General features: G+C 56.9%; 3 protein-coding genes across 4 annotated transcripts; 2 read left to right on the forward strand and 1 right to left on the reverse strand.

Annotated features, from left to right (window-relative positions):
* Positions 1–990: 990 nt before the first annotated feature.
* Positions 991–2,161, reverse strand: Tmem256 (transmembrane protein 256). Its single transcript, XM_003466261.5, has 4 exons — positions 1,969–2,161; positions 1,655–1,686; positions 1,314–1,394; positions 991–1,224 (listed from the first exon to the last, which is right to left on the reverse strand). Exons 1-4 carry the CDS (start codon positions 2,051–2,053, stop codon positions 1,081–1,083), a joined length of 342 nt encoding a protein of 113 aa, XP_003466309.1. The 5' UTR covers positions 2,054–2,161; the 3' UTR covers positions 991–1,080.
* Positions 2,162–3,400: 1,239 nt separating this feature from the next.
* Nlgn2 (neuroligin 2) lies at positions 3,401–17,722 on the forward strand. Of its 2 annotated transcripts, XM_013148657.2 has the most exons (8): positions 3,401–3,540; positions 5,911–6,602; positions 9,968–10,018; positions 11,985–12,134; positions 12,274–12,459; positions 12,587–12,779; positions 13,309–13,905; positions 14,872–17,722. In XM_013148657.2, exons 2-8 carry the CDS (start codon positions 6,152–6,154, stop codon positions 15,743–15,745), a joined length of 2,502 nt encoding a protein of 833 aa, XP_013004111.2. In that variant the 5' UTR covers positions 3,401–3,540; positions 5,911–6,151; the 3' UTR covers positions 15,746–17,722. The 2 variants fall into 2 exon arrangements, with proteins under 2 accessions (XP_013004111.2, XP_063097989.1); XM_063241919.1 differs by lacking the exon at positions 9,968–10,018.
* A 177-nt stretch (positions 17,723–17,899) lies between these two features.
* Spem1 (spermatid maturation 1) lies at positions 17,900–21,293 on the forward strand. Its single transcript, XM_003466260.4, has 3 exons — positions 17,900–18,380; positions 18,477–18,534; positions 18,720–21,293. The coding sequence occupies exons 1-3, from the start codon at positions 18,234–18,236 to the stop codon at positions 19,436–19,438; spliced, it is 924 nt and encodes a 307-aa protein (XP_003466308.1). The 5' UTR covers positions 17,900–18,233; the 3' UTR covers positions 19,439–21,293.
* Positions 21,294–21,884: the final 591 nt, after the last annotated feature.

Here is a 21,884-nt window from a genome sequence, read left to right on the forward strand (position 1 = left end):
TGCTTTGTCTCGCTTATGCTTAACCTGTCACGTGTCTTGCACCCGGTGGGACCCACACTGGCCTGTTTAGTGCCCCCTAGACGTCCTCCAGGCCTCTCCATGCTGCCTGGCAGCCTTCCTTGCCGCTCTGCTCTTCCTCACTGTCTCCTCAGCCTGGGCTTCCCCTCCCCACCTCAGCCTCCTGTTCATTGTCTGCCACCTGACGAGCTCATGTAGGGATTATCTCAAGCACTATCAAGTATTTTCTGACTCCCTGGCATATGATGTGGCTTCCACTTTGAATCCCAAAGTACTTAGTTACTTTTTCTGCCCGCTTTGCCTTCCCTTTACTTCCAAAGTGGACGTGCAACAAATTTATAGAATGACAGAACTGAAAACCTCTATCCTACTGTGATCTTCAAATTCAGAACTACACCAGCTTACTAAAATGTAGACTCCGTATTTCATTCTTTTTTTTTTTTTTGATATCGGGGATCAAACTCATGACTTCCCACTTGCCAGACAGGCACTTGTGCCACTCAGCTAACTCTTTAGCTAATTCCTCTTATAGATTTTTTCATTTTGATTTTATTGAGACAGGGTCTCATTTTATAGGGCAAGATGGCCTCGAATGCACTAGAGCTCAGGTTGGCCTTAAACTTGGGGCAACTCTCCTGCCTCAGCCTCCTGAATGCTGAGATGACAGGTGCTTACCACTACACCCAGCTTTTTGGTTGATACAGGGTCCCAACATATAGTTCAGGCTGGCCAGGAACTCATGGTGATACTCCTGCCTCAGCCTCCTGAATATTAGTATTATATGCATGTGCCACTATGCGCTGCGATTTCAAGCACTCCCACCAGTATAAGAATATCGTAACAAGTTACCTTGAAACAGAAATTCCAGAAGCAAGGTTCATTGATAAGTCTCAGAAAAGGGAAGGAGTTCAAAGGTTAAATCCTTATCTTTTCCTCTCCAACAGTTTGGGTTGATGAATAAAGGCTCCAAAATTATTTGCTTTTTTTTTTTTTTTTAATTCCCTTTCTGTTCCATCTTCCCACAAAATTACCCAGAAAAGCTCAGTAACTAAAAAAGAGACTTCAAAGAGCCAATGTAAACCAGCCTAGGAGAAGTAGGCTCCCTCCCACTGGGCCCAACATCTGGAGGCTAGTATCGCCACTCAGAGCCTGGTAGTAAAAGCTGGTGCAGAATAAAGTGGTTCCGGAAGCTAGCAGCAACCCGGCCTGCAGAGCACAATAGGGACTCATGAGAACAGGGAAGGCTGAGGGGCAGTCGATAGGCTTTCTTAGGAGTAGGCAGGGGGACAGATTACCCAGAGGGGTTTTCTGCAATGGGGTACTCCCAACAGGGCCAGACTGTGAAAGAAGTGGTGTTTGTTGGCCTTGTCAAAGAGCTGTAAGAAAACACACATGGGAGACTTCCTAAGCAAAGCAAGCTACTGGATCGCGTGGTGACACACAGGATCAAAGTTTACCACCCCAGCCACACCCTTAAAGTCCAACTGTCCCCTTCCTCAGGCACCCCTGCCACAGGCTTGCAGCATCTGTTGCTCCAAATACCAGAACTTTTCTCCCAGTCCCCACTTTCCTCGAGGACCCCAGACTCTGCCTTCGTAAGCCTGCGAGTCAGGGAGCCCCAGCTCAGTTACTTCACCTCCTTCCCGTAGGCATCCGGAAACTGAGCGCCTGTGGAGAGAGCACAAGGTTATCAGACACAGCACCACTCTACTGTCCCCAAACGGGGGAGGCCAGGGGGACTTTGGAGCGATTGGGCGTCCCCAAGGAAGGTTTCTATTGGTAGTGGAAACACACAACGCTGGGAACCAACTGGACGCGCCAAGGGCTGCTACAAAAATTAGGCTCTGCGAACTGTCTGGTTTGGGGGCACTTCACGGAGGGTCCCGCTCTTTATCAAACCCGCAGAAGTAGTCCCCTTGCACATCCCAGTTGCGTCCCCAGGTCCCTCACCGTGCGCCCCGTAGGTGGCCAAACCCAACGCTCCAGTTCCTGACAAGGCACCAAGGCGACGGAAAGCAGCTCCTGCCCAGGTCATGGTGGTAGCTGGTCAGATGCGGGACAAACACCGCCCCGGCCACCCAAGATGCCAACCAATCCCGAGCGCCCAAGCAAATAAGACCCATAGGTGCCCAATCAGGGCTGCTTTCATTTCCAGCACCCAGCTCCCCCAGGCGGATATTTGCGTCTTTGTAAAGCCACTGCTGAGTGGCGAAGACGTGTGGCGGGCGGAGAAACTAGAACCAATTAGCAGCGGAAGAACAGAGCAGTGAGGGGCCGAGTTGGAGGCGGGAGGAGAGGATTTGCGTCACGGATTGGCCCACTTTCCAAATTGATCGCCTCTTCGAACCTCCCCGCCCGCACCTCTGGCTAATTTCCAAGGATCCTTGTCCCCACGCAAAGCTCCGCCCCTTTCTCTACAGGCTCCTCCTGTTCTGCTTCAAACCGGACCCATTCTTAAAAAGGGGCGGTCCCACGGACACAGGCCCCGCCCCGCCCTCGGACCGCCTCCCGGCCCCTAGGCCCCGCCCCCTCCGTGCGATGCTCGGGCCCGGGGTTCGGCTCCTTCCCCCTCCCTCCCCAGACCCGAGAGCCCCGAGGGTGGGAGATCCGGGGGACGCTTCCTCTCGGCCCCGGCTGGCTACGTGCATCCGTCCGTCTGTCCACTCCCACCCCCGTCCACCGTCTCCAATCCCCACTGGCTCCGGAGGGCCGGCGGGCGGGCAGGCGGGTGCGAGCGAGGGGTGTGCGCCGCTCTCGGCGGGGGGCGGGGGAGGCGGCCGCGCGGTGACGCGCGGGGCTGCTGCGGCTGCTCCGCCGGCGGATCATCACTCTCGGACTGGGATGGACGCGGGGCGGGCGGGCCCTGGCGAGCGGAGCCGGGAGTCCGGGCCTCCCGGCTGCTGAGCCTCCCCGAAGCCTCTCCTCGCCCCGTCTCCGCTCCGAGGAGCCGCGCCGATCTCCGCCTCGAGGGTTCGGGCCCGGCTCCGGCCCTCCCCTGACTCCCCGGACTCCCCCTCCTGCCCGCCCTCGGGATCGACTAGATCCCTCCCCCTCCCCGAGGATTCCGGCTGGATCCCTGCCCCTGCACCGCGGATCCTGCGCCCCGGGGCCCCGAGCCCCTGGGGATTGCCGTGGACTGCTCCTTCAGCACCCGATCCCTTAGGATCCTCCGCCTGGACCGCTTTCTGGTCCCTCGCAGCCAGGCCACGGAGCCAGTGGATCTCCAGTTCAGTCTTGTCCCCTCGTCCCCTCCTTGCTCTGCCGTCCCCTCTGCGGGGTTCCCCGTTTTCAGGCTCCCCCACATCCCATCCCCTAGCTCTTCTTTTCCCAAGGATCGACTGGATCCCGGCCCCGCCCCCCGGGGCTGGGGCGATCCCCCTCCCCCGCCGGGTGAGGCTCTGCGGGCGGGGGCTGGGCCTGCGGGGCCGCGGGGGCTCAGAGGCCGCCGCCCCCCTCCCGAAGCCCGTCGGCCCCCCACTCGGAGCCCTGGATGGAGGCACCACGGCCCCAGGGCTGAGCCAGGTAGGAGCTAAGCCAGGCGGGGTGAAGGGGGCTACGTGGCGGTCCGCTGGGGTCTCCCTCTCCCCATCTTCCTCCCTGCGCCTGATTCCCCCAGCCTGCTCTGTCTGCGTGTCTCCGCCTAGGGATGCTCTCGCCGTGTCTCTGCGTCTTGGTCTCTTTGTCTCTGCCTCTCTCCAGTCCATGAATGATCCTTTGAATGGGCCCACAGACCCCATGTGTTCCCAGCTCCTCCTCCCCCTCCTTCTCCCCTTCCCGGCCAAGCCGTTTTCCCCACTGCGGGAAGGGGGGGGGGCTGCGGCCTGAGCCCCCGTCCCTCAACTCTGCCGGCTGGGGGAGTCGGGCCTGGGCTGGAATGGAGACAGCCAGGCAAAAGGATGGGGAGAAGGACGGGGAGCAGGATGTGGCAGAGCGAGATGGGGAGAGAAAATGGGGGAGACAGAGATAGAGGATGGGAGAGAGACAGAGTGAGAGGAGGAGGGGGCTTGAGGGCGAAAACTGGGGAAGGTATTTGGAGGAGACCGATGAGAAACACCAAGGAGAGAGATGTAAAAGAAATGAGAAAAAGACAGAGCGGCGAGAGACTGAAGGCGAGAGCTAGAGCAAGCTGGAAGCCGAGGAAAACTGCTCCAGGGGAGCGACAGAGAGGGGAGAGAGATGGAGGGACGCCAGCAGGAGAAAGAAGGGAGAGGAGCTGCTCGGGGAGGAGGAGGCCAGGGGCCTAGGGACCCTAAAGGAGAGGGGTGACTGAGGCAGGCCATTTAGGGGGAGGGGAGGAGGCAGCAAGGCCATGGTGCTGAACCTAGCCTGGCCTAGGCAGAGGTCCTGGGGAGCCAGCTCCAAGCCCCTCCAGGTGAGAGGGAGCGAGGTTAGGAGGATCTGAAGGGGGAGGGCTGGGTGTGAGTGGTAAGGGTTCCTGTGTCCTCATCTCTGGAATAAATTGACACCTGCAGAGAGCCACCCGCGGGCTGGCGCCTGGCTCTGAAAACCCCGCGTCAGCAAACAGCTCTGGCTGCTGGTGGGGGGTGGGGGGGCTTGCTGAAATGACCTGGGTGCCTGCCCCTTTGGGCTCATCTCGTCTGTTGTCCTGCCCCTGCTGCCCTGAGCACCTAGACAACAGAGCAGCAGTGTTAGGGGGCTGGCAAAGGGAAGGGGAGGTGAATGGATGGGATGGGATGGGATGGGATGGGATGGGATGGGATGGGATGGGATGGGAAGAGAGCTGAGGTTTGCCCCCAGAACATATGTCAAAATGCCCTGGAAAGATGAGGTGTCTGGAGTACAAGGCTGTTCAAGACTGTGGGAGGGGGCTTATCTGGTACCCCCAAGCCACCTCAGCACCCCTTCTCCCCAGCCAGAGGCCTGGTCACTAGGGCTAGGCTCTGATTGGCTAACAAGGGGGCAAGAGGCGGGTCTTTTAGGGTTCTCCAGGCCCCCAGGTTCCTCTTCTCCGCATATACCCTTCCTCTATTTTATGGTTGGGGGAAACTAGCACTCTGACTCACACCTGCCCTCCCTCTCAGGCCCTCAATGGACCCTTCCAGCAAACTAGCCCCTTCCCCTCTTCCTCCAGACCCTGCTCCAGGGTTAAAGCTGCAGCCCGTTGCCGAGGTAACATTGCGGGGCAGCATCCCGTCGCCCAGCAACCGGCTGCAGGATCACGCATCTGTCCCCTGATTTGCCCCTCCAGCATTCTCTCCCTACTCTAACCCCTACCTCGAGGCACCCCAACTTCTGAGAAAAGCAATGGTAGTGCCTGGGAAGAAAGGGGGCCTGGGGCCATATAAATCCTTAGAGAATGATGTCTTGAAGGAGAAAAGAGGGGCTGGGCTTGTACAGTCCCAAGAAAGGCCCTAGTCTGGCCTGAGGTGGGGGTTCAGTGCCATGAAATTACAGCTCCAGAGTAATTAACACGTATAAACAAACCCGCCACTTCCTGCTAATTAATGACTTGGTATTTTTATTTTCTCTTTCTGGTCTATCTCATTCCCTCCCAGGGAGGTGGGCATTGAGACTCCTGAGTCCCTGGAGAGAGCCTGCCTGGAAGGGAGGACAGGCCGAGAGGGGCGGGGCGTGCTGGACCTGGGGGACAGACCCACCCGTTGTTCCTCTGACTTAGCTCGCACTTTTACCGCATCTGCCCCGCCCCCAGCCGGGGTCCCTACCGAGGGGAGGCGGGATGCTGGGTGCCCTGGGAGGAGGAGCGGGCAAGTTGGTCTGAAGTCCAAGTCACTAACCACTTTGTCTCTTCTGTCTCCCCAATCCTTTCTGTGTACCCCATCCTTCCCCTCTTTCACCTCTCCTCTATATTTTTGTCTGTCTGTCTGTCTGTCTGTCTCTCGCACCCTGACCCTTCTGCGCTGCCCCCTGCAGGTCGGGCCTGCCTTCCCCCCCTCCCACCTCCTTCCCCTTCCCCACCCCACGCCCCCTCCATGGAGAGGAACAGACACCTTCCCAGTCCGGTCTAACCCAGGGCCCGCCCCACACCCCTCCTCCCTCCTCTCCCCTGCCCCCTCCTGCCCCCTGGGGCGAGGGGGCCTCCCTCCCTCTCCCCCCCCTTCTCTCTCTCTCCGAGGGGGGGGTCCCAGGGAGGGAGGGGGGGTCCCCGATCAGCATGTGGCTCCTGGCGCTGTGTCTGGTGGGGCTGGCGGGGGCTCAGCGGGGGGGAGGGGGTCCCGGCGGCCCCGGCGGCGCGGGCCCGGGGCTCGGCGGCCTCGGGGAGGAGCGCTTCCCGGTGGTGAACACGGCCTACGGGCGAGTGCGCGGCGTGCGGCGCGAGCTCAACAACGAGATCCTGGGCCCCGTCGTGCAGTTCTTGGGCGTGCCCTACGCCACGCCGCCCCTGGGCGCCCGCCGCTTCCAGCCGCCCGAGGCGCCCGCCTCCTGGCCCGGCGTGCGCAACGCCACCACCCTGCCGCCCGCCTGCCCGCAGAACCTGCACGGGGCGCTGCCGGCCATCATGCTGCCTGTGTGGTTCACCGACAACCTGGAGGCGGCTGCCACCTACGTGCAGAACCAGAGCGAGGACTGCCTGTACCTCAACCTCTACGTGCCCACCGAGGACGGTAAGGGCGCGGGCACAAGGCCCGGCACCCCACGAACACAGCCCCCAAACGCACACCCAGAGCCTCAGGCACCTGACCAGCTCCTGGGCCTGAGCTGGTCCTGGTTGGGGACGGTGAGCTGCCAGCTGTCCCTGCAGCCTCCGGCTGCCCTCCGAGGACAGTAAGGGCGCCTGTCAGGCAGCCCAGGAGCATCCCATACGGGCCACCCCACAAGTTCCTCGTGCCCTACAGAGCCATGTTAAGGGAGGCAGTCACTTACCCTGGGCTCGCCCGCCGTTTTCCCAGGAGGCACACAGTCACCTAATCTCAGCGTGGCTGCTGGGAGTTCAGGTGATAGAACCATCACCTGCTCAGATGCCCGCTCCAGCCTCACCGCCTCCCACATCTAGGCCCAGATGTGGTGTGCTCACTTCAGCTACCTCAAGGACAACACAGACGCTTCCTCCCTCCTTACCAGGGCAATCTGGGTAGACTTGCATCCATCATGTGGCACCCACAGCCCCTCACTTGAGTGCTGTTGGCTGTGGCCCTCTTACCCTCCTCTTGTGGGAGATTTGTCTCCTATACAGAAATCCCTGAGGCATCAGTGAAGCTTCTAACCCAGGGCCACTCCACTCACCGCCCAGCTCACTCTCCATTCCCATCAGAATATCTCCCCTTGGACCCAAGCTGCTGTTAATGAGCTCCTGTCTACTACAGGGCAGTTCTGCCAACCTTCCGCACCTCTGGATTGATCAGAACACCTCCTAACTGTCCACAACAGAGGATACTTGCAGATTCCAGCCTTATCAACAGAACATCCACACAGACTCCCCCTTATTACCCTTCTGGTGCTCCATCTTGCTACTCAAAACATGCCAACGCCTCCACAAAGCCCATCCTCTGCCATGCCCTCACCCCAGGCCCTGTTTTCAATAACCTGGTGCCCAGGATCCTTATGTGCCCTTGTACCCCCTGCATCTCCCAAAGTGTATTCAAATGTCGTAACAATCTGTCTCAACCATTCAACATACGAAGCACGCTCCCAGTCATCCAGTGCGCCAGCCGAGTGCTCCAATACCTGTGTGTCACTGTTCCCAGCACCTCACAGGCCATCCACATGTGGCACTTCCCTAAAACTGCACCCCTCACACACACAGGCCCCTGCTCCCAGGAATTAGCCACACAGGCCTTGCTACCTAGTATCCCAGGAAATAGATCCTGTGCCTGATCATGCCCACCTACAGACCTCCTACTCCAGGACGGCATTTGAACTGTGTGTTCTAACAGGATTCTAAGCCATCTCACAGTTGTCTACCCCAACTCCTACCTAGAGATCACTCAAACCCTGCTCACCGATCAAGTACATCGAACACCTACCACCTTGCACTCTGCATCCAGAATCTTCTCATGCCAATCACAGAATTTATGCACTAGGGTTGGGGATGTAGCTCAGCGGCATAAGCGCTTGCCTTCCAAGTGCGCAGTCCTGAGTTCAATCCTCAGTACCAAAAAAGAAAAATTTATGCACTTAACCCATCCATGTACATTTGAACACCTCCCATGTGGACCCCATGTCCCTGGTTTCAGGGATGTACTGCAACCTCTTAATTATTCTTCCCCCATAAACCCTGCCTCCTGACAACCCAAACACAGTCTGCAGAAACATCCTGTACACAAATCTCATCTAAATTATAAGCACCCTGATCCCCTACAGACCATTCATATTAGCATATTCCAGACGTCCGCCACACACTGCACACGAGAAACACACACTTCACATTCTTCTGTCCGCAGTGGACCCCTGCCCAGCATCCTGTGACCCGTGAGTCTCCCCCAACTGTGCATCTCAACACTCCCCAGTTTCTGACCTTCCACACCCACATGCTCACATGGCCATGCACCCCCTATCTCATGGAGGCTCTCATAGCCCCCATATGAAGTGCCCACTTCCTCCAACACCACGCAAACTGTCCCTACCCCTGTACCACCTGTGCGCGTACCCTTTGTGTGTTTAGACACTGTTTGTTACCTGCCTGCTTGGGGCCTGACATTCAGGTGATCTCTGAATCTTCACATGGGCTCTGAGAGGAAGAGGTTGACTCAGGACACTTGAACACATACACACACTTTGCATTCTCGTGCACATGTGTGTGCCCTGCTGACTTCATCCCCACTCACATTCAAAGAAGGGGTCCCTTTGCAATGAGTTTCCAGGGGGCCAACATTGCCCTTAAGGGGAAGTCTTCCAGAGCTAGCCTGGGCCTTGCAGACCCATCCTCCCAAGCCACTGAGGGTGGGGGATTCCCACCATCTTGGGAATCCCCCACCCCCGCCAGGCCTTTGAGTTCCAGCCTTACTCTGACCAGTGTCCTCACCATGGAACCTGGGTCCAGTCTTGGCCCTTACCCACTGGGCCCACTCTGTGCATCCACACCTCCACCCAGCGCCTTATGTGTCAGGCTGGGTCAGGGCACTGTGCGGCCCATTCTGCTTCCAGACTGAGCCCTCCAAATGGGGAGGAGGGCTTTCTGTCAGTGGAGCAGGGGCTGGGAGTGGGGCTGGTGGCAAATGGACAATTTGGGGGAGGAGAGGAGGCCTGGGCAAGGGACAAGTTGACGGGAGTGTGGAGGGGTGAGCTGGAGTGGAGGGCAAGACCTGATGACCCCTTTCCCTGTTTTGCCCACACTGGGGAGGCGGGGTGAGAAGCCAGGCCTGTGGATGCGGATGGGAGAGACATGCTGGCCGTGAGGCTGGGTAGCTGGGCGGGCAGCCCTAGATGACCTACCCTAGCCCTCCAGCAGGGAGCAGAGGGCTTCTGGGACTGTGAGCTGTGGGTGGGCTGCCCCAACCCCTCCTGCCCTCCCCTCCTGAGTGGTTCAGAGGGAGGCAGAGTCCTTCCTGCACAGACTTTCCCCTCTGTGGCCTGGGTGCAGGAGGCAGTGTCCGGCTGGTCCCAAGGGCCCTCTGTGAGAGGTGGCCTGTGCGGCAGCCAGCCTTGGTCTCCCGGGGCTTCCCCTCCCCTCCCCACCACTCCTCTGACACCCTCCTTTCCAGCACTTAGCAAACACACCGACAAGCCAAGTCACCCGTCTTAAGACAGGCCTCAGCCCACTCAGCCACCCCACCCCCAAAACCCACCTTTTCTCTGGGGCATGACTTTTTCCGGGGAGGGGAACAAAATTGGGTTATAGAAACGTTTTTCTCTTTTCTTGGTTTCTTTTTCTTGCAAACGAATTTTGCTTTTTTTGGCTTATTTTTTCTGCCTCCCCCACCCTCCCCTTTTCTGCTTTCTCTCCCCCCCTCCCCATCCACCACCTCTCCCGACCCCCCATCTTTCCCCACAAAATTGTCCTTTTTTCTCTGTTTTGTGTTCCCGGTCTTAGGTCCGCTCACAAAAAAACGTGACGAGGCGACGCTCAATCCGCCAGACACAGGTAGATTTAAAAATCCCGCTGCTGCATGTGATTGCTTATAAGAGAACGTTCATGGCCCTGCCCCTAACTAAACGTCCCCACAGCCCGAAGGCCCCTCAGTCATTCTCCAACTAAAAAAAAAAAAAAGAAAAAGAAAAAAAAAAAAAAGAAAGAAAAGAAAACTTTTCAATAATTGGAAAAATGAATTATGAAAACTTCAAATGAAACTTGAATACTGTTGGACCCACTTGAAAACCTGAAAGAAAAGCTAATCATGGTGAAAAAGTGGAAAAAGAAAAGAAATTGGAATACTAGGGAAAAAAAGCCCAAAGAATTGGATAAAATGTTTAGAGTTTGAAAGAAATTTGGACTGTCTTGAAACTTGTGAAATGCACCATTGGAGAAACAATTTTAATTTGGAGCCAAACAACATTTGAAAAAAAATCATACAGTTGGCAAATTGACAACACAATTGAAACAAGAAATCCGTTAGTTTCCAAAAACCTATCAGACACAGAAAATGCAAACGTTTGAAGAGAATCAAAGAATTTGGAAATTTTTAAAACAAGGCCCAGTATCTAGACATTTCACCACAAAATTTTGAAAAAAAAAATACAAAGAATTTTTTTCTTGTTTTCTTTTTTTCCAAAATGGAGTTTTTTGTTTTTTCTTTTCTTGTTGAATCTGCCCCAGGAGCTTCTTGCTTTTTGGTTGTTGTTTTTTCTTTCTTTCTTCTTTCTTGATCCTGTTTTTGGTTGGTTTTGAATTCTTGTGGCCCCAGACCCTCTTCCTGCTCCTTCCCCTTCTGAGTCCCTGGCCCCACCTGGGAGTGGGGCAGGCGGGGAGGACCCAAGGCCTGTAGACAGCCCAGAAGGGAAGGGGGCCCACCAAGCCGAGGGGAAGAACAGGATGCAGGGGGGACACGGAGGGTGCTGCCCACCTGGGAACTCTAGTGGGGAAACGAGGCTGCAGAGAAGAGAAAGCTGGCTGGGAGGAGTCCAGGGAAACGTCCAACAGGCCGAGCTTCTGGCTGAAGGAAAATGTACCAGGAGCTGGCTGAGGTGCTGGCCGGCAGCTGGGGCGCCCAGCCCTCCTAGCTGAGCACCCAGGTAATCTGATGTGGCAGATGCTAAGAAAGAGAGCGTGTGGGCCAGAGGTGATCCTGAACTGGCATTGCGGCTGAGTCATAAAGGAGCTGCAGAGGGGGTGCTATTACTTTGGGGACACCGGCAAGCCCTGTGTCCTACCCTCTAAGGGATTTATCACCCGTGGTCCCGTCTGAAGTCTTGAGAGCCTACTACAGATAGCAATGATTAAGGAAGCCTTGTAGGTTGTGGCAAGGAAGGAGTGCAGAGCTCAGGCCAGTTTGTGGGTGTCTAAGACTCAGAGCTGTACCCCGGCTTCTTTAGGCAGGCTCTTTCCCATCCTGCCTCCTCCTGCCACGGTAATTAGGCTGGGGGTTGCCATGGTAACTGGGGAGGTGACCTAGAAAGGAATTAGGGCGGGGAAGAGACCAAGCCCCCCAGGGACCCTAGGGCCTAGCACCCCCTCACCCACAGACCAGGGTGCCCTGTGGTGTCAAGGACCAAGGTGTGAGTGTGAGGAAGGGCCAAGACTGCCAGCACCTCTAGCCCTAGTTCCAGGGCCCTCACCTAAGAGCAGAAAGGAGACCACTGTGGCCTCCAGGGGTCCCTGGACCCAGCAGGTGCTCCTGGGAGGCTGCGTTCCACCCCCAGCCACTGTTTGGGCTTTCTGTCCCACACTTGGAGAAGTGCTTGGGGACAAGCTGGCCGGGGGTGGCAAGGGACCTTCCTCCAGGGCTAGCTGTGGGGGAGGAAGGGGAATCCGGTCTTGCCCCCCAGGGATGGGAGTAACAAGTCCTCTGAGCACAGGGTGGTCCTCAGCAGGCCCAGAGCTGTTGGTACCACTCCTAGTCTGACTGTGTCCTTGTCCCACCTCCTGGCCCACCTGCTGCCCCTCCACACAGATATCCGAGACTCCGGAAGGAAGCCTGTGATGCTGTTTCTGCATGGCGGTTCCTACATGGAAGGCACAGGGAACATGTTTGACGGCTCCGTCCTGGCCGCCTACGGCAACGTCATCGTAGCCACACTCAACTACCGGCTTGGGGTACTCGGTGAGGGTGGACAGCCACTCTAGGGGGCGGGGTCTGGGAGGTGGGCCTGGGGGCAGGGCTCTCCAAACCCTGCAGATTGCCCAGAAAGGGGACCGGGGAGCAGTGACACCTCCAGGTAGCCCCTTTCTTCTGTCCCCAGGTTTCCTCAGCACCGGGGATCAGGCTGCAAAAGGCAACTATGGGCTCTTGGACCAGATCCAGGCACTGCGCTGGCTCAGTGAAAACATTGCCCACTTCGGGGGTGACCCTGAGCGCATCACCATCTTTGGGTCTGGGGCAGGAGCTTCCTGTGTTAACCTGCTGATCCTCTCCCACCACTCAGAAGGTACCAGTGCCCTGCCCAGCCTGCCCTGCCCAGCCTGCCCTGCCCCTCTCTCGGCTCCGACCCCACCAGCTCCCCCTTCTTTTGGCTGGTCCTCATAGCCCAGCCTGAGGTCTGCTCTCCCCACCAGGACTTTTCCAGAAGGCCATCGCCCAGAGTGGCACTGCCATTTCCAGCTGGTCTGTCAACTACCAGCCGCTCAAGTACACACGGCTGCTGGCAGCCAAGGTGGGCTGCGACCGAGAGGACAGCGCCGAGGCTGTGGAGTGTCTGCGCCGGAAGCCTTCCAGGGAGCTGGTGGACCAGGATGTGCAGCCTGCTCGGTACGGAGTGGAGAGGGCTTGGAACCTTGCTGGTTCCAGGGAGGGTGCGGCGAGAAATGTCTACACGGATCCCACTGGGCAAGGAGAGGTGGCTTCGGGCCCCACTGGTGACCTGTCTTGGCAGCCTTCCCTCAGTAAAGGTGATAAAATAAGTGGGCACAGCGTGCCGTGAATGGCTTCAGGATGACTTCCAGAGGTCAGGTGCCCTGCAAGACTCTGTGAAGTCTTAGGTAAAGGAGGAGGAGGCCAGGCGTGGTGGTGCACGCCTGTAATCTCAGCACTGTGGAGGCTGAGGCAAGAGGGTCCTTGTGAGCTTCAGGCCAGCCTGGGCTACAAAGTGAGCTCGGGGCCAGCCTGAACTGTGTGGGGAAACTGTCTCAAAAAAAAAAAAAAAAAAAAGAAAGAAAAAGAAAAAGAAAAAAAAAGTGGAGGAGAAGGGTCTGCCAGGTCAAGGGAGACACCTGCTTTGGGCTTAGCGGGGCAGGAACGGTGAGCCGAGCCGGTAATGAGACCCTGCCTCTCTCCCCAGCTATCACATTGCCTTTGGGCCTGTGGTGGATGGAGACGTAGTCCCCGATGACCCCGAGATCCTCATGCAGCAAGGAGAATTCCTCAACTACGACATGCTCATCGGAGTCAATCAGGGTGAGGGCCTGAAGTTTGTGGAGGACTCAGCGGAGAGTGAGGATGGGGTGTCCGCCAGCGCCTTTGATTTCACTGTCTCCAACTTCGTGGATAACTTGTATGGCTACCCGGAGGGCAAGGATGTGCTGCGGGAGACCATCAAGTTCATGTACACAGACTGGGCTGACCGGGACAACGGCGAGATGCGGCGGAAGACCCTGCTGGCGCTCTTCACGGACCACCAGTGGGTGGCCCCGGCTGTGGCCACTGCCAAGCTGCACGCTGACTACCAGTCCCCCGTCTACTTTTACACTTTCTACCACCACTGCCAGGCTGAGGGCCGGCCAGAGTGGGCAGACGCAGCACATGGGGATGAGCTGCCCTATGTGTTTGGTGTGCCCATGGTGGGCGCCACTGACCTCTTCCCCTGCAACTTCTCTAAGAATGACGTCATGCTCAGCGCAGTGGTCATGACCTACTGGACCAACTTCGCCAAGACTGGGTGAGGGCCAGAGGGACTGGTGGGGCTGGGGGGACCCCTGCAGGCCAGGACACCCTCGCCATCTTTGATTGATCCTCTCTTTCCTTCTCTGTCTCTGTCACATGGCCATCGCTCCTGCAGGGAGGTAATCTCTCTTGACTTCTCTTGCTCAAGTGAGATGGACTCAGACATTAGGGAGCGCCTCTGTCCCGGGGACCGAGCTGAGGGCTGCAGGTTGGGCAGGGTTAGAGAGGTCCCTGTCCTCCAGGGGAGGGCTCCCTCAGTGGCTTTGGTTCGGTGGCTTTCTCTTCCTCCCTGGCCCCATCTCGCACCCGTGCTGTGCTCCTGTCCCACCACTCTGGTGCGCATCTCAGTACGGAAGGGTCTGCGTCTGTCTGTCTGTCTCTGTGTCTGTCGCTTTCCCCTGACATCCACTGTTTCTCCCTGTGTTTACTTCTTGCCCTCCCTGGCCGCTGGCTGCTTTCACCCCGGGTGTTTCTGTTTCTGGCCATCTCCTGTGTCTTGGACTATCTAACTCAGTCTCAGCTTCTGCTTCTTAGTGGGTTTTTTTTTTTCTATCTGTTTCTTTATCCTCATCTCCAGCTGTCTCTGGCAATCTGTCTTCATCTCTTTTTGTCTCATTGGCCCTGTCTCTGGCAATTTTTAAATTGTGTCTGGCAATTCCTGTGTCTTCTTTGCATGTCTGTCTCTCTGTCCCCACTACTTACTCTCTGGCTTTGTTTGTTGTTTGTTTTTGTTTTGTTTTGTTTTCTTGAGACAGGGTCTCCCTGTGCAACCCAGGCTGGCCTCAAACGCTCAGCAGTCTTCCTGCCTCGGCCTTCAAGTGCTGGGCCCGTGGCCAGCCCCGCGCCACCACGCCTAGCGTGTTTGCTGTCTTCTTGTCTGTCTGCGTCATCCCTCTGCCGCTCGGTCGTCCTGTGGAGCCCTGCCTCATTCTTCCTTTCCTTTGCCCTCCTGTGCCCACAGTGACCCCAACCAGCCAGTGCCCCAGGACACCAAGTTCATCCACACCAAGCCCAATCGCTTTGAGGAGGTGGTTTGGAGCAAGTTCAACAGCAAGGAGAAACAGTACCTGCACATTGGCTTGAAGCCACGCGTGCGTGACAACTACCGTGCCAACAAGGTGGCCTTCTGGCTGGAGCTTGTGCCCCACCTGCACAACCTGCACACCGAGCTCTTCACCACCACCACGCGGCTGCCTCCCTACGCCACGCGCTGGCCGCCTCGCCCGCCCCCTGGTGCCCCCGGGACTCGCCGACCCCTGCCACCCGCCACCCTGCCGCCTGAGCCCGAGCCCGAGCCAGGGCCGAGGGCCTATGACCGCTTCCCCGGGGACTCGCGAGACTACTCCACGGAGCTAAGTGTCACTGTGGCCGTGGGTGCCTCCCTCCTGTTCCTCAACATCCTGGCCTTTGCCGCCCTTTACTACAAGCGGGACCGGCGGCAGGAGCTGCGCTGCAGGCGGCTTAGCCCGCCTGGAGGCTCCGGCTCTGGTGTTCCTGGAGGGGGTCCTCTGCTTCCTGCCACTGGCCGCGAGCTGCCACCAGAGGAGGAGTTGGTGTCTTTGCAGCTGAAGCGGGGTGGCGGCGTCGGGGCAGACCCTGCTGAGGCCCTGCGCCCCGCCTGCCCGCCCGACTACACCTTGGCCCTGCGCAGGGCACCGGACGATGTGCCTCTCTTAGCCCCTGGCGCCCTGACCCTGCTGCCCAGTGGCCTGGGGCCGCCTCCTCCACCGCCGCCCCCGTCCCTGCATCCCTTTGGGCCCTTCCCGCCCCCTCCCCCCACTGCTACCAGCCACAACAACACGCTACCCCATCCCCACTCCACCACTCGGGTATAGGGGCGGCCGGGGAGGCGCTCCTCCCCCGCTTTCCCAGCCCGGCCACTCCAGAGGGAGGGAGGAGGACTTGGCACCCGGCTTTCCTCCTGTGGAGTCGTCAGTCAGCGAGGTGGACATGGGATTCCTCACTGGGATGTGTGTTTTCCCATGCAAAGAGGCCCATTCTTTTCTCTGGACCTGGGCCTTCGAACAACTGAGGGGGTATTTTCTGCCCCCCTTTGGGACACCAGTCTTCGGTGTGTGGAAATGTGGAAGTCTCTTCCCACGTGGAGGCGTGCTCTCCTCACAGAGGGGGTGTTTTCCCATGTGCAGGGTGAGGTTTTTTTGGCCGCCCTGGACACATGTTGGCCCCCTCGAATAATTTCTGCGGGGATTTGTACCCCAGAATCCTGTCCCCCCCATGCCTTCTCCCACTTCCTCCCCCTCATCCCCGGAGACCCTGGATGTGATGTGTTCACATACAGTGACCCTTGGCCACCAGACACCCCAGGTGGTCCCTGGGGAACAGCAAGGCAATCACAGGCCCCTGACCCCTGCTCCCCTCCACCCAAGCGAAGCATGTTTCTCCCCCATGGCACAAGTCAGATGAAGCACGTTTCCCCAGGGAGGCTCTCACCTTCCACAGATGACAGATGTAGGTTTCCTGCCAGGGGGACGGGAGGAGATCCGCGCATCCCGGTGCTGCCTGGAGACTTATTTTCCCATGGTCCAGGACACAGTTCTCTGAGTGGAAACATGTTCTTGCATGTGGATGTGTGTTTTCCCAGGCAGAGGGTCCCTGTCCCCAGCACTCCCCTGCATCCCCCAGCTGCAGGCCCAGCACTTAATTCCTCCTCACACAGCAGGTGGGAACAGATTTTGAATTAACAGAAGCTGAGGGGGCATCCAACCCTTGAGGGAGGCCTAGGGTCCTCCCTCCTCCAGAGATGCTGAGTGGGAGTGGAGGGGCGTGGCAAGTGCCACCTGCAGAGGCCATGCATGTTTGACCAAAGCCCTCACGTGGGGCTTGAAGACAGCCTTCCCCTCAGTCCTCAGATCATTGCTCATCCGTGCCAAACTGGGTAGGTGGGTTTGGGTTTGGATGGGGTGGGGAGACTCCGAATGTGCCAAGGATCACCCCGTCCTAGGCCAGGACAGGGTAGATGATGGGGGCGAGTAAGATACTGAGCAGGGGGGTGTGGCAGCGGAGGGACCCCCATCTGTGTCTCTTGTCCTCCTGTCCTCCTTCCCTCTCTGCCTCACTTCCCCACGCACCATCTCTGTCTCCCTCTTTGAAACTGTCCCCATCTCAGGGTCAGACCAACTTTCTCCCCTCCCCTTCTTTGACCTGCCCCTCTTCCCTGGCTGCCAGAGCTCAAGGAAAGGATCAGTGGAAGGAGGGAGGGAGGGAACAGAGAGGTTTCTTGGGCGGCTTGGGAAAGAATGAGGTCAGCTGTGTTGAGGAGCAGATGGGAGAGGCCGTGGGGGACTGGGCTTGGGCGGACATCGGCACGAAGAATTTGAAAAGAAATATGAAGCAAGTATCCAGAGGTCCTTGAACTTGGGGCTCTGGGAAAGGAAGCCGTGGAAGGAGGGTTTTCCATGCTAGTGCCAAGCCAGGGGGTGGGTGCTGTCTTCCATGGACGCCCAGTGCAGAAACCCCGGTCCTAACCCTCAGAACTTTGCCTCTTGGCTGTTCCTTTCTCCACCTCCACCCATGGGAGCGCAGTTCTTTCTGGCCTTTTCCCCTGCTTGGTCTAGCTCCTCTTGGAACAGCCATGCCCTCCAAATGCTAGTGACCTGGGCCCTGAGCCTTATAGACAGATGCCCCCAGAAGAGGGGCTAGGGGACCCCATGATTCAGCCACGGACTCCAGTGCCCAGCCCCTCTTTCCAGAACAATCCCACGTCCCCACCCCAAACCTTTGCGGCTCTGTACACATTTTTAAACCTGGCAAAAGATGAAGAGAATATTGTAAATATAAAAAGTTTAACTGTTGATTGTGCCTGCTGTTATGTTAGGATGTTGGGGGCAACCTTGAAATAAGTCTTGGGAGTTGAAACCTCTGTTTTATAGTAACCAGCTGTGAGGTGTACGATGGAAGGGAAGTGTTGCATAGAAGGGGCAAGACTGCCATAGAAACGGGATCGGAGAGCTAAAGTCAGGGCCCCAGACTGTGCAGGGAACACGATCTGGTGTAGCTCTAGGAGGAGGGGATAGGGACAGATACCAAACAGGCCATCGGGCAGTGACCTGGTCCAGGTGTCAAGCTGCAAGAAAGGAAGGCAAGATACAGGGTTTGGCCCTGGCAAGCCCGTACTCAGGCTGAAGTGCCAACCTGGGCCTAGCACTCTGCGAGTAGCCCCTTGGCACATTGTGAGGGAGAGCCTGAGCATCATTGTGACCCACCCACTCATCCTCAGGAACCTCTGAGTCAGGTAGATGGGCTGGTGGACCCTGGGCACAGTGGGCTGGGGGCCTAAGGGCCCTGGTGGCCCTAGAGACCACCATGGCCGTGGCTGAGCATCCAAAGCCTGAGTGGGCCTTGTATCACAGCCCCCACCCCACCAACACCTGCGAGGATGTGGGCAATTCCATCCTACTGCTGCTAGGCCTCATCATCTGCCTTAACATCGGCATCAATGTGGTGACCCTGGTCAGGGGAGGGCTAGGTGGGAGGGTGCTGATGGGATAGCAGGGGGGGCAAGCGTCACTAGGACCTGCGTGGGTCACCGTGTCCTCCTGTACCTAGCTCTGGATTCGAGTCCGTGTCATCTTACAACAATTGTTCCATAACATTTGTGAGAAAGGTAAGCAGGGCTGGGCTTAGGAGGGACAGAAACCAGGCCCCAGCCCTGACCTGGCCCCTGCTGCTCTCCCCTCTCAGACAGCCTGGTGACGGTGCAGCTTCTCTCCCCAAGGCCGCTTCCCCTCCCTACTGGGAGCCAGGCCATCCCCTCTCAGCCTCTTAGGGTCCCCTCTCCCTGATCCACAGAAATTGCTAAGTCATCCTCACCCAGGAAGCCAACCCATCGGAAGAAGCAGAGCTCAGCAGCAGTCCGTCTTCGATGCACCATGGACCCCGTGAAGATGACTGTGACGCCCCCACCCACCCGTCACCGTCGCCCTCAAGCCTCTCCGTTTTACCGTGCCCACGGCCCCGAGGCTTGGACCCCTGACACCGACGATGAAAAGCCCCCATATCAGAACCCGACAATCTGTTCCCACCACGGGGAAGGCCCCAAGGTATGGGAAGGCTTCCAACCCACCCCAGAGACCTGGGATTCCTGGACTCAGGACAGTCTGGAGCCACCTCCCCATACCATCCGCTTCCAGCCAACTACTGAGAAAAAGCCACTCAAAACAGAGCTCCTGTCCAAGCAGAGCCTAGAGGCCTATGTGTACCCAGTGAACCCTTTGCCTCCCAGTGGGGAGGCCGTGGAGCACAGGAACCCTGGGCCGGGGGCGGAGGCTGAGGCGGCCCAGTGCCAGCCTGCCCCACCACCCTTCCTGGGCCCGGCGGTCATCCCCGATGTTCCCAGGCGACGCTCCTCAGTTCGAATAGTGTACGATGCCCGAGATGTGAGGCGGCGGCTTCGGGAGCTGACCCGGGAGGTGGAGGCCCTGTCCCACTGCTATCCCTTTGTGTCTGGATCCAGCGTGGCCGAGGGGACAGACAAGGACTGGGTATATCGTTCTGTGGCAGGGAGGTGATGGGAAGAAAGTAAACAGGAGAGAGAGAGTTCGTGGTGGCACGTGGGGGTGGAAGGCAGGGCCCACGCAGCACCCCCAAGCCCTGGCTGCTAAGGGAATGGTCTCTCTGGGATAGGACCGAAAGCATAGGGACCCTCATCAGCCTCTTGCCCTCACAGGCCCTTTCCTTGGCTTTTTCCAGTGCCTTCTTGATTCCAAGTTTTCGGCTCCCCTCTTCTCTGTTTTCTGTAGTACCCAGAAAATTCTGCTTCCAAAGCTTGCTCCAGGTCCTCAAATAGTTCCACATGGAAGGAAAGATCCCATCCCCGTGACCCCAACTCCTTACAAATCTGGTCCTGGCCAGACCTCAGGTGTAGGCTACAGCCCTACGGGGACTCCTGGTTCCCTCCCATACACTGGTTTCTTTAGGGTGAGGAGAGGGTCTCTAGTCCCTCACAGTGCCCCTGAGCAAAGCCTAAAGCTTCTGTATCCTATGCAGGCTTGAAGCAGAAGGCAAAAACACATACTGGAAACACTTTTAAGAGGTGCCTGAGTACACCACCACATCCCTCTGTGGCCCTGTTCTTATTGAGACTGAGGTTCAATAGGGCCAGGGATTCAGCTCAGCTGTGTAAGCGCCTGCCTGGCAAGCTCAAGGTCATGAGTTTGATCCCCATTACCAAAGAAAGAAAGATTGAGGTTCTGTTGGTTTTTTTTTTTTTTTTTTTGTCTTTTTCATTTTTTTTTTTTTTTTTTGTCTTTTTCCTTTTTTATCGGTACCGGGGATCGAACTCACGACTGCCTGCTTGCAAGGCAGGTGCTTATGCCGCTGAGCTAAATCCCCAGTCCCTTCTAGTAACCTTATAAAGTACAAACTGACATAGTCTCCATTTTACAGATCAAAAACAGGTAAAAGAAGATTAAATTATTTTTTGGGGGTGGGTTGTCTTTTTCCTTTTTATCGGTATCGGGGATCGAACTCACGACTGCCTGCTTGCAAGGCAGGTGCTTATGCCACTGAGCTAAATCCCCAGCCCCAGGGTTGAGGTTCAAAAACACCAAATGACTTGCTCTGGGCACACAGGTGCCAGGGATCTAGTTCACGGTCTCCAGGGTTTAATTCCTCTGCTCCTCCGAGTGGATACATTCCCTTGGCACCAAGTCAGACTAGCCGACTAGTGTCTCTAACCTGCTTCAGTTTACCAATGATTCCCTCAGAATATTCTGTCTGCTAGGCAGCAAGGAAACGTGGGCCCTCTGTACTCTGGGAGGTTAGGATCATACGCACGTGCACATGTAGAGTTTGGGAACAGAGTCCTATGAGTGAGACCAGACCCTTATCTCCCGTGCTAGACGGGTTCTGGGTATGTGAGATTTCTGTCAATTGTCCTAAGTAGGACATTTACATCCAACTAATGCCATGGATAATTCTAACTGGTTCCATTCAGTGGGTACATACTAAGCTTCTACTAGGTGTGTGAAGGCCTTGATGGCATTTCTGAGCAGTTTACTGTGTAATGAATTACTGGCCATCCTCAGAGAGTGCCCTTTCACACACTCCAGTGACACACACACCTAGTCTACATGGAAAACTCCTGTCACGTCAGTAATTACATCCATTTTGCTGAGTATCGTGGTGCACACCTGTAATCTTGCTACTCGGGAGGCTCAGGCAAGAGGATTGCCATAAATCTGAGGCCAGCCTGGGCCACATAGCTAGACTATGTCTCTCTCTTTTTTTTAATCCGTACTGGGCATCGAACTCACGACCGTGCGCTTCCAAGGCAGGTGCTTATGCCACTGAGCTAAATCCCCCAGACTATGTCTCAAGAGAAAAAAAACAAATAAATAAACTATACCTATTTTATGCTGTTAATTTCGTGTGGTTTTCTGGGGTTTTTTTATTTTTTATTCTTTTGGAGCTGGGGACCAAATTCACGACCTCACACTTGCCAGGCAGACACTTGTGGTGATGTGCCATCTCCTGGCTCGTGTGGTTTTCTTAAGAAAGATGGCACCTACCAGGATTTAACTTGGAGTAGGTGAGACAGTGAGAGGACGGTTGGCGTGGAAGGAGAGAAGCCAGAGCTTGGGTCTATCCCTGTCGAGGGCAGCAACCTCAGGAAGATGGGACCCACTTGCCCGAAGCTCAGAGGCCTGGCTCAGAGGCCTCCAGTGCTCAGGGTTTCAATCCCTGGCCGGAAGGTTGGACAAGGATTCGTGCTACAGGAATAATGACAGGAAAATAGGATAAGAAGGAACTAGTGCGGCAGGATAACCCCAGAGGGAACACTCGCTCTTACCCATCATCCTGTCACCTCAGCTGCCGGACCTACACTAGGCGTGGGATGGGTGCACCAGCAGGCTACACGGGTTGCGTTATGTCTTCAAGAGCAATGAAGAGCCAGGTGTTCTGGTGCACGCCTGTAATTCCAGCTCTCCCGGAGGCTGATGCAGGAAGATTGTA

Source organism: Cavia porcellus, unplaced genomic scaffold, assembly GCF_034190915.1.
Source record: "Cavia porcellus strain 051 isolate PalLab524CR breed Dunkin Hartley unplaced genomic scaffold, mCavPor4.1 scaffold_32, whole genome shotgun sequence".
Classification (NCBI taxonomy): Eukaryota; Metazoa; Chordata; class Mammalia; order Rodentia; family Caviidae; genus Cavia; species Cavia porcellus.

Excerpts from the sequence above, each read along its gene's own strand:
- Spem1 (XM_003466260.4), top strand. The coding sequence starts at position 18,234 with ATGGCCGTGGCTGAGCATCCAAAGCCTGAGTGGGCCTTGTATCACAGC. Across the intron at positions 18,381-18,476 it reads GCATCAATGTGGTGACCCTG|CTCTGGATTCGAGTCCGTGT; the intron begins GTCAGGGGAGGG and ends TCCTGTACCTAG. Across the intron at positions 18,535-18,719 it reads CCATAACATTTGTGAGAAAG|AAATTGCTAAGTCATCCTCA; the intron begins GTAAGCAGGGCT and ends CCTGATCCACAG.
- Tmem256 (XM_003466261.5), bottom strand. The coding sequence starts at position 2,053 with ATGACCTGGGCAGGAGCTGCTTTCCGTCGCCTTGGTGCCTTGTCAGGA. Across the intron at positions 1,687-1,968 it reads GGCCACCTACGGGGCGCACG|GCGCTCAGTTTCCGGATGCC; the intron begins GTGAGGGACCTG and ends CTCTCTCCACAG. Across the intron at positions 1,225-1,313 it reads ATTGCAGAAAACCCCTCTGG|GCCGGGTTGCTGCTAGCTTC; the intron begins GTAATCTGTCCC and ends TGTGCTCTGCAG.
- Nlgn2 (XM_013148657.2), top strand. The coding sequence starts at position 6,152 with ATGTGGCTCCTGGCGCTGTGTCTGGTGGGGCTGGCGGGGGCTCAGCGG. Across the intron at positions 12,135-12,273 it reads CTACCGGCTTGGGGTACTCG|GTTTCCTCAGCACCGGGGAT; the intron begins GTGAGGGTGGAC and ends TTCTGTCCCCAG. Across the intron at positions 13,906-14,871 it reads ACCAACTTCGCCAAGACTGG|TGACCCCAACCAGCCAGTGC; the intron begins GTGAGGGCCAGA and ends CTGTGCCCACAG.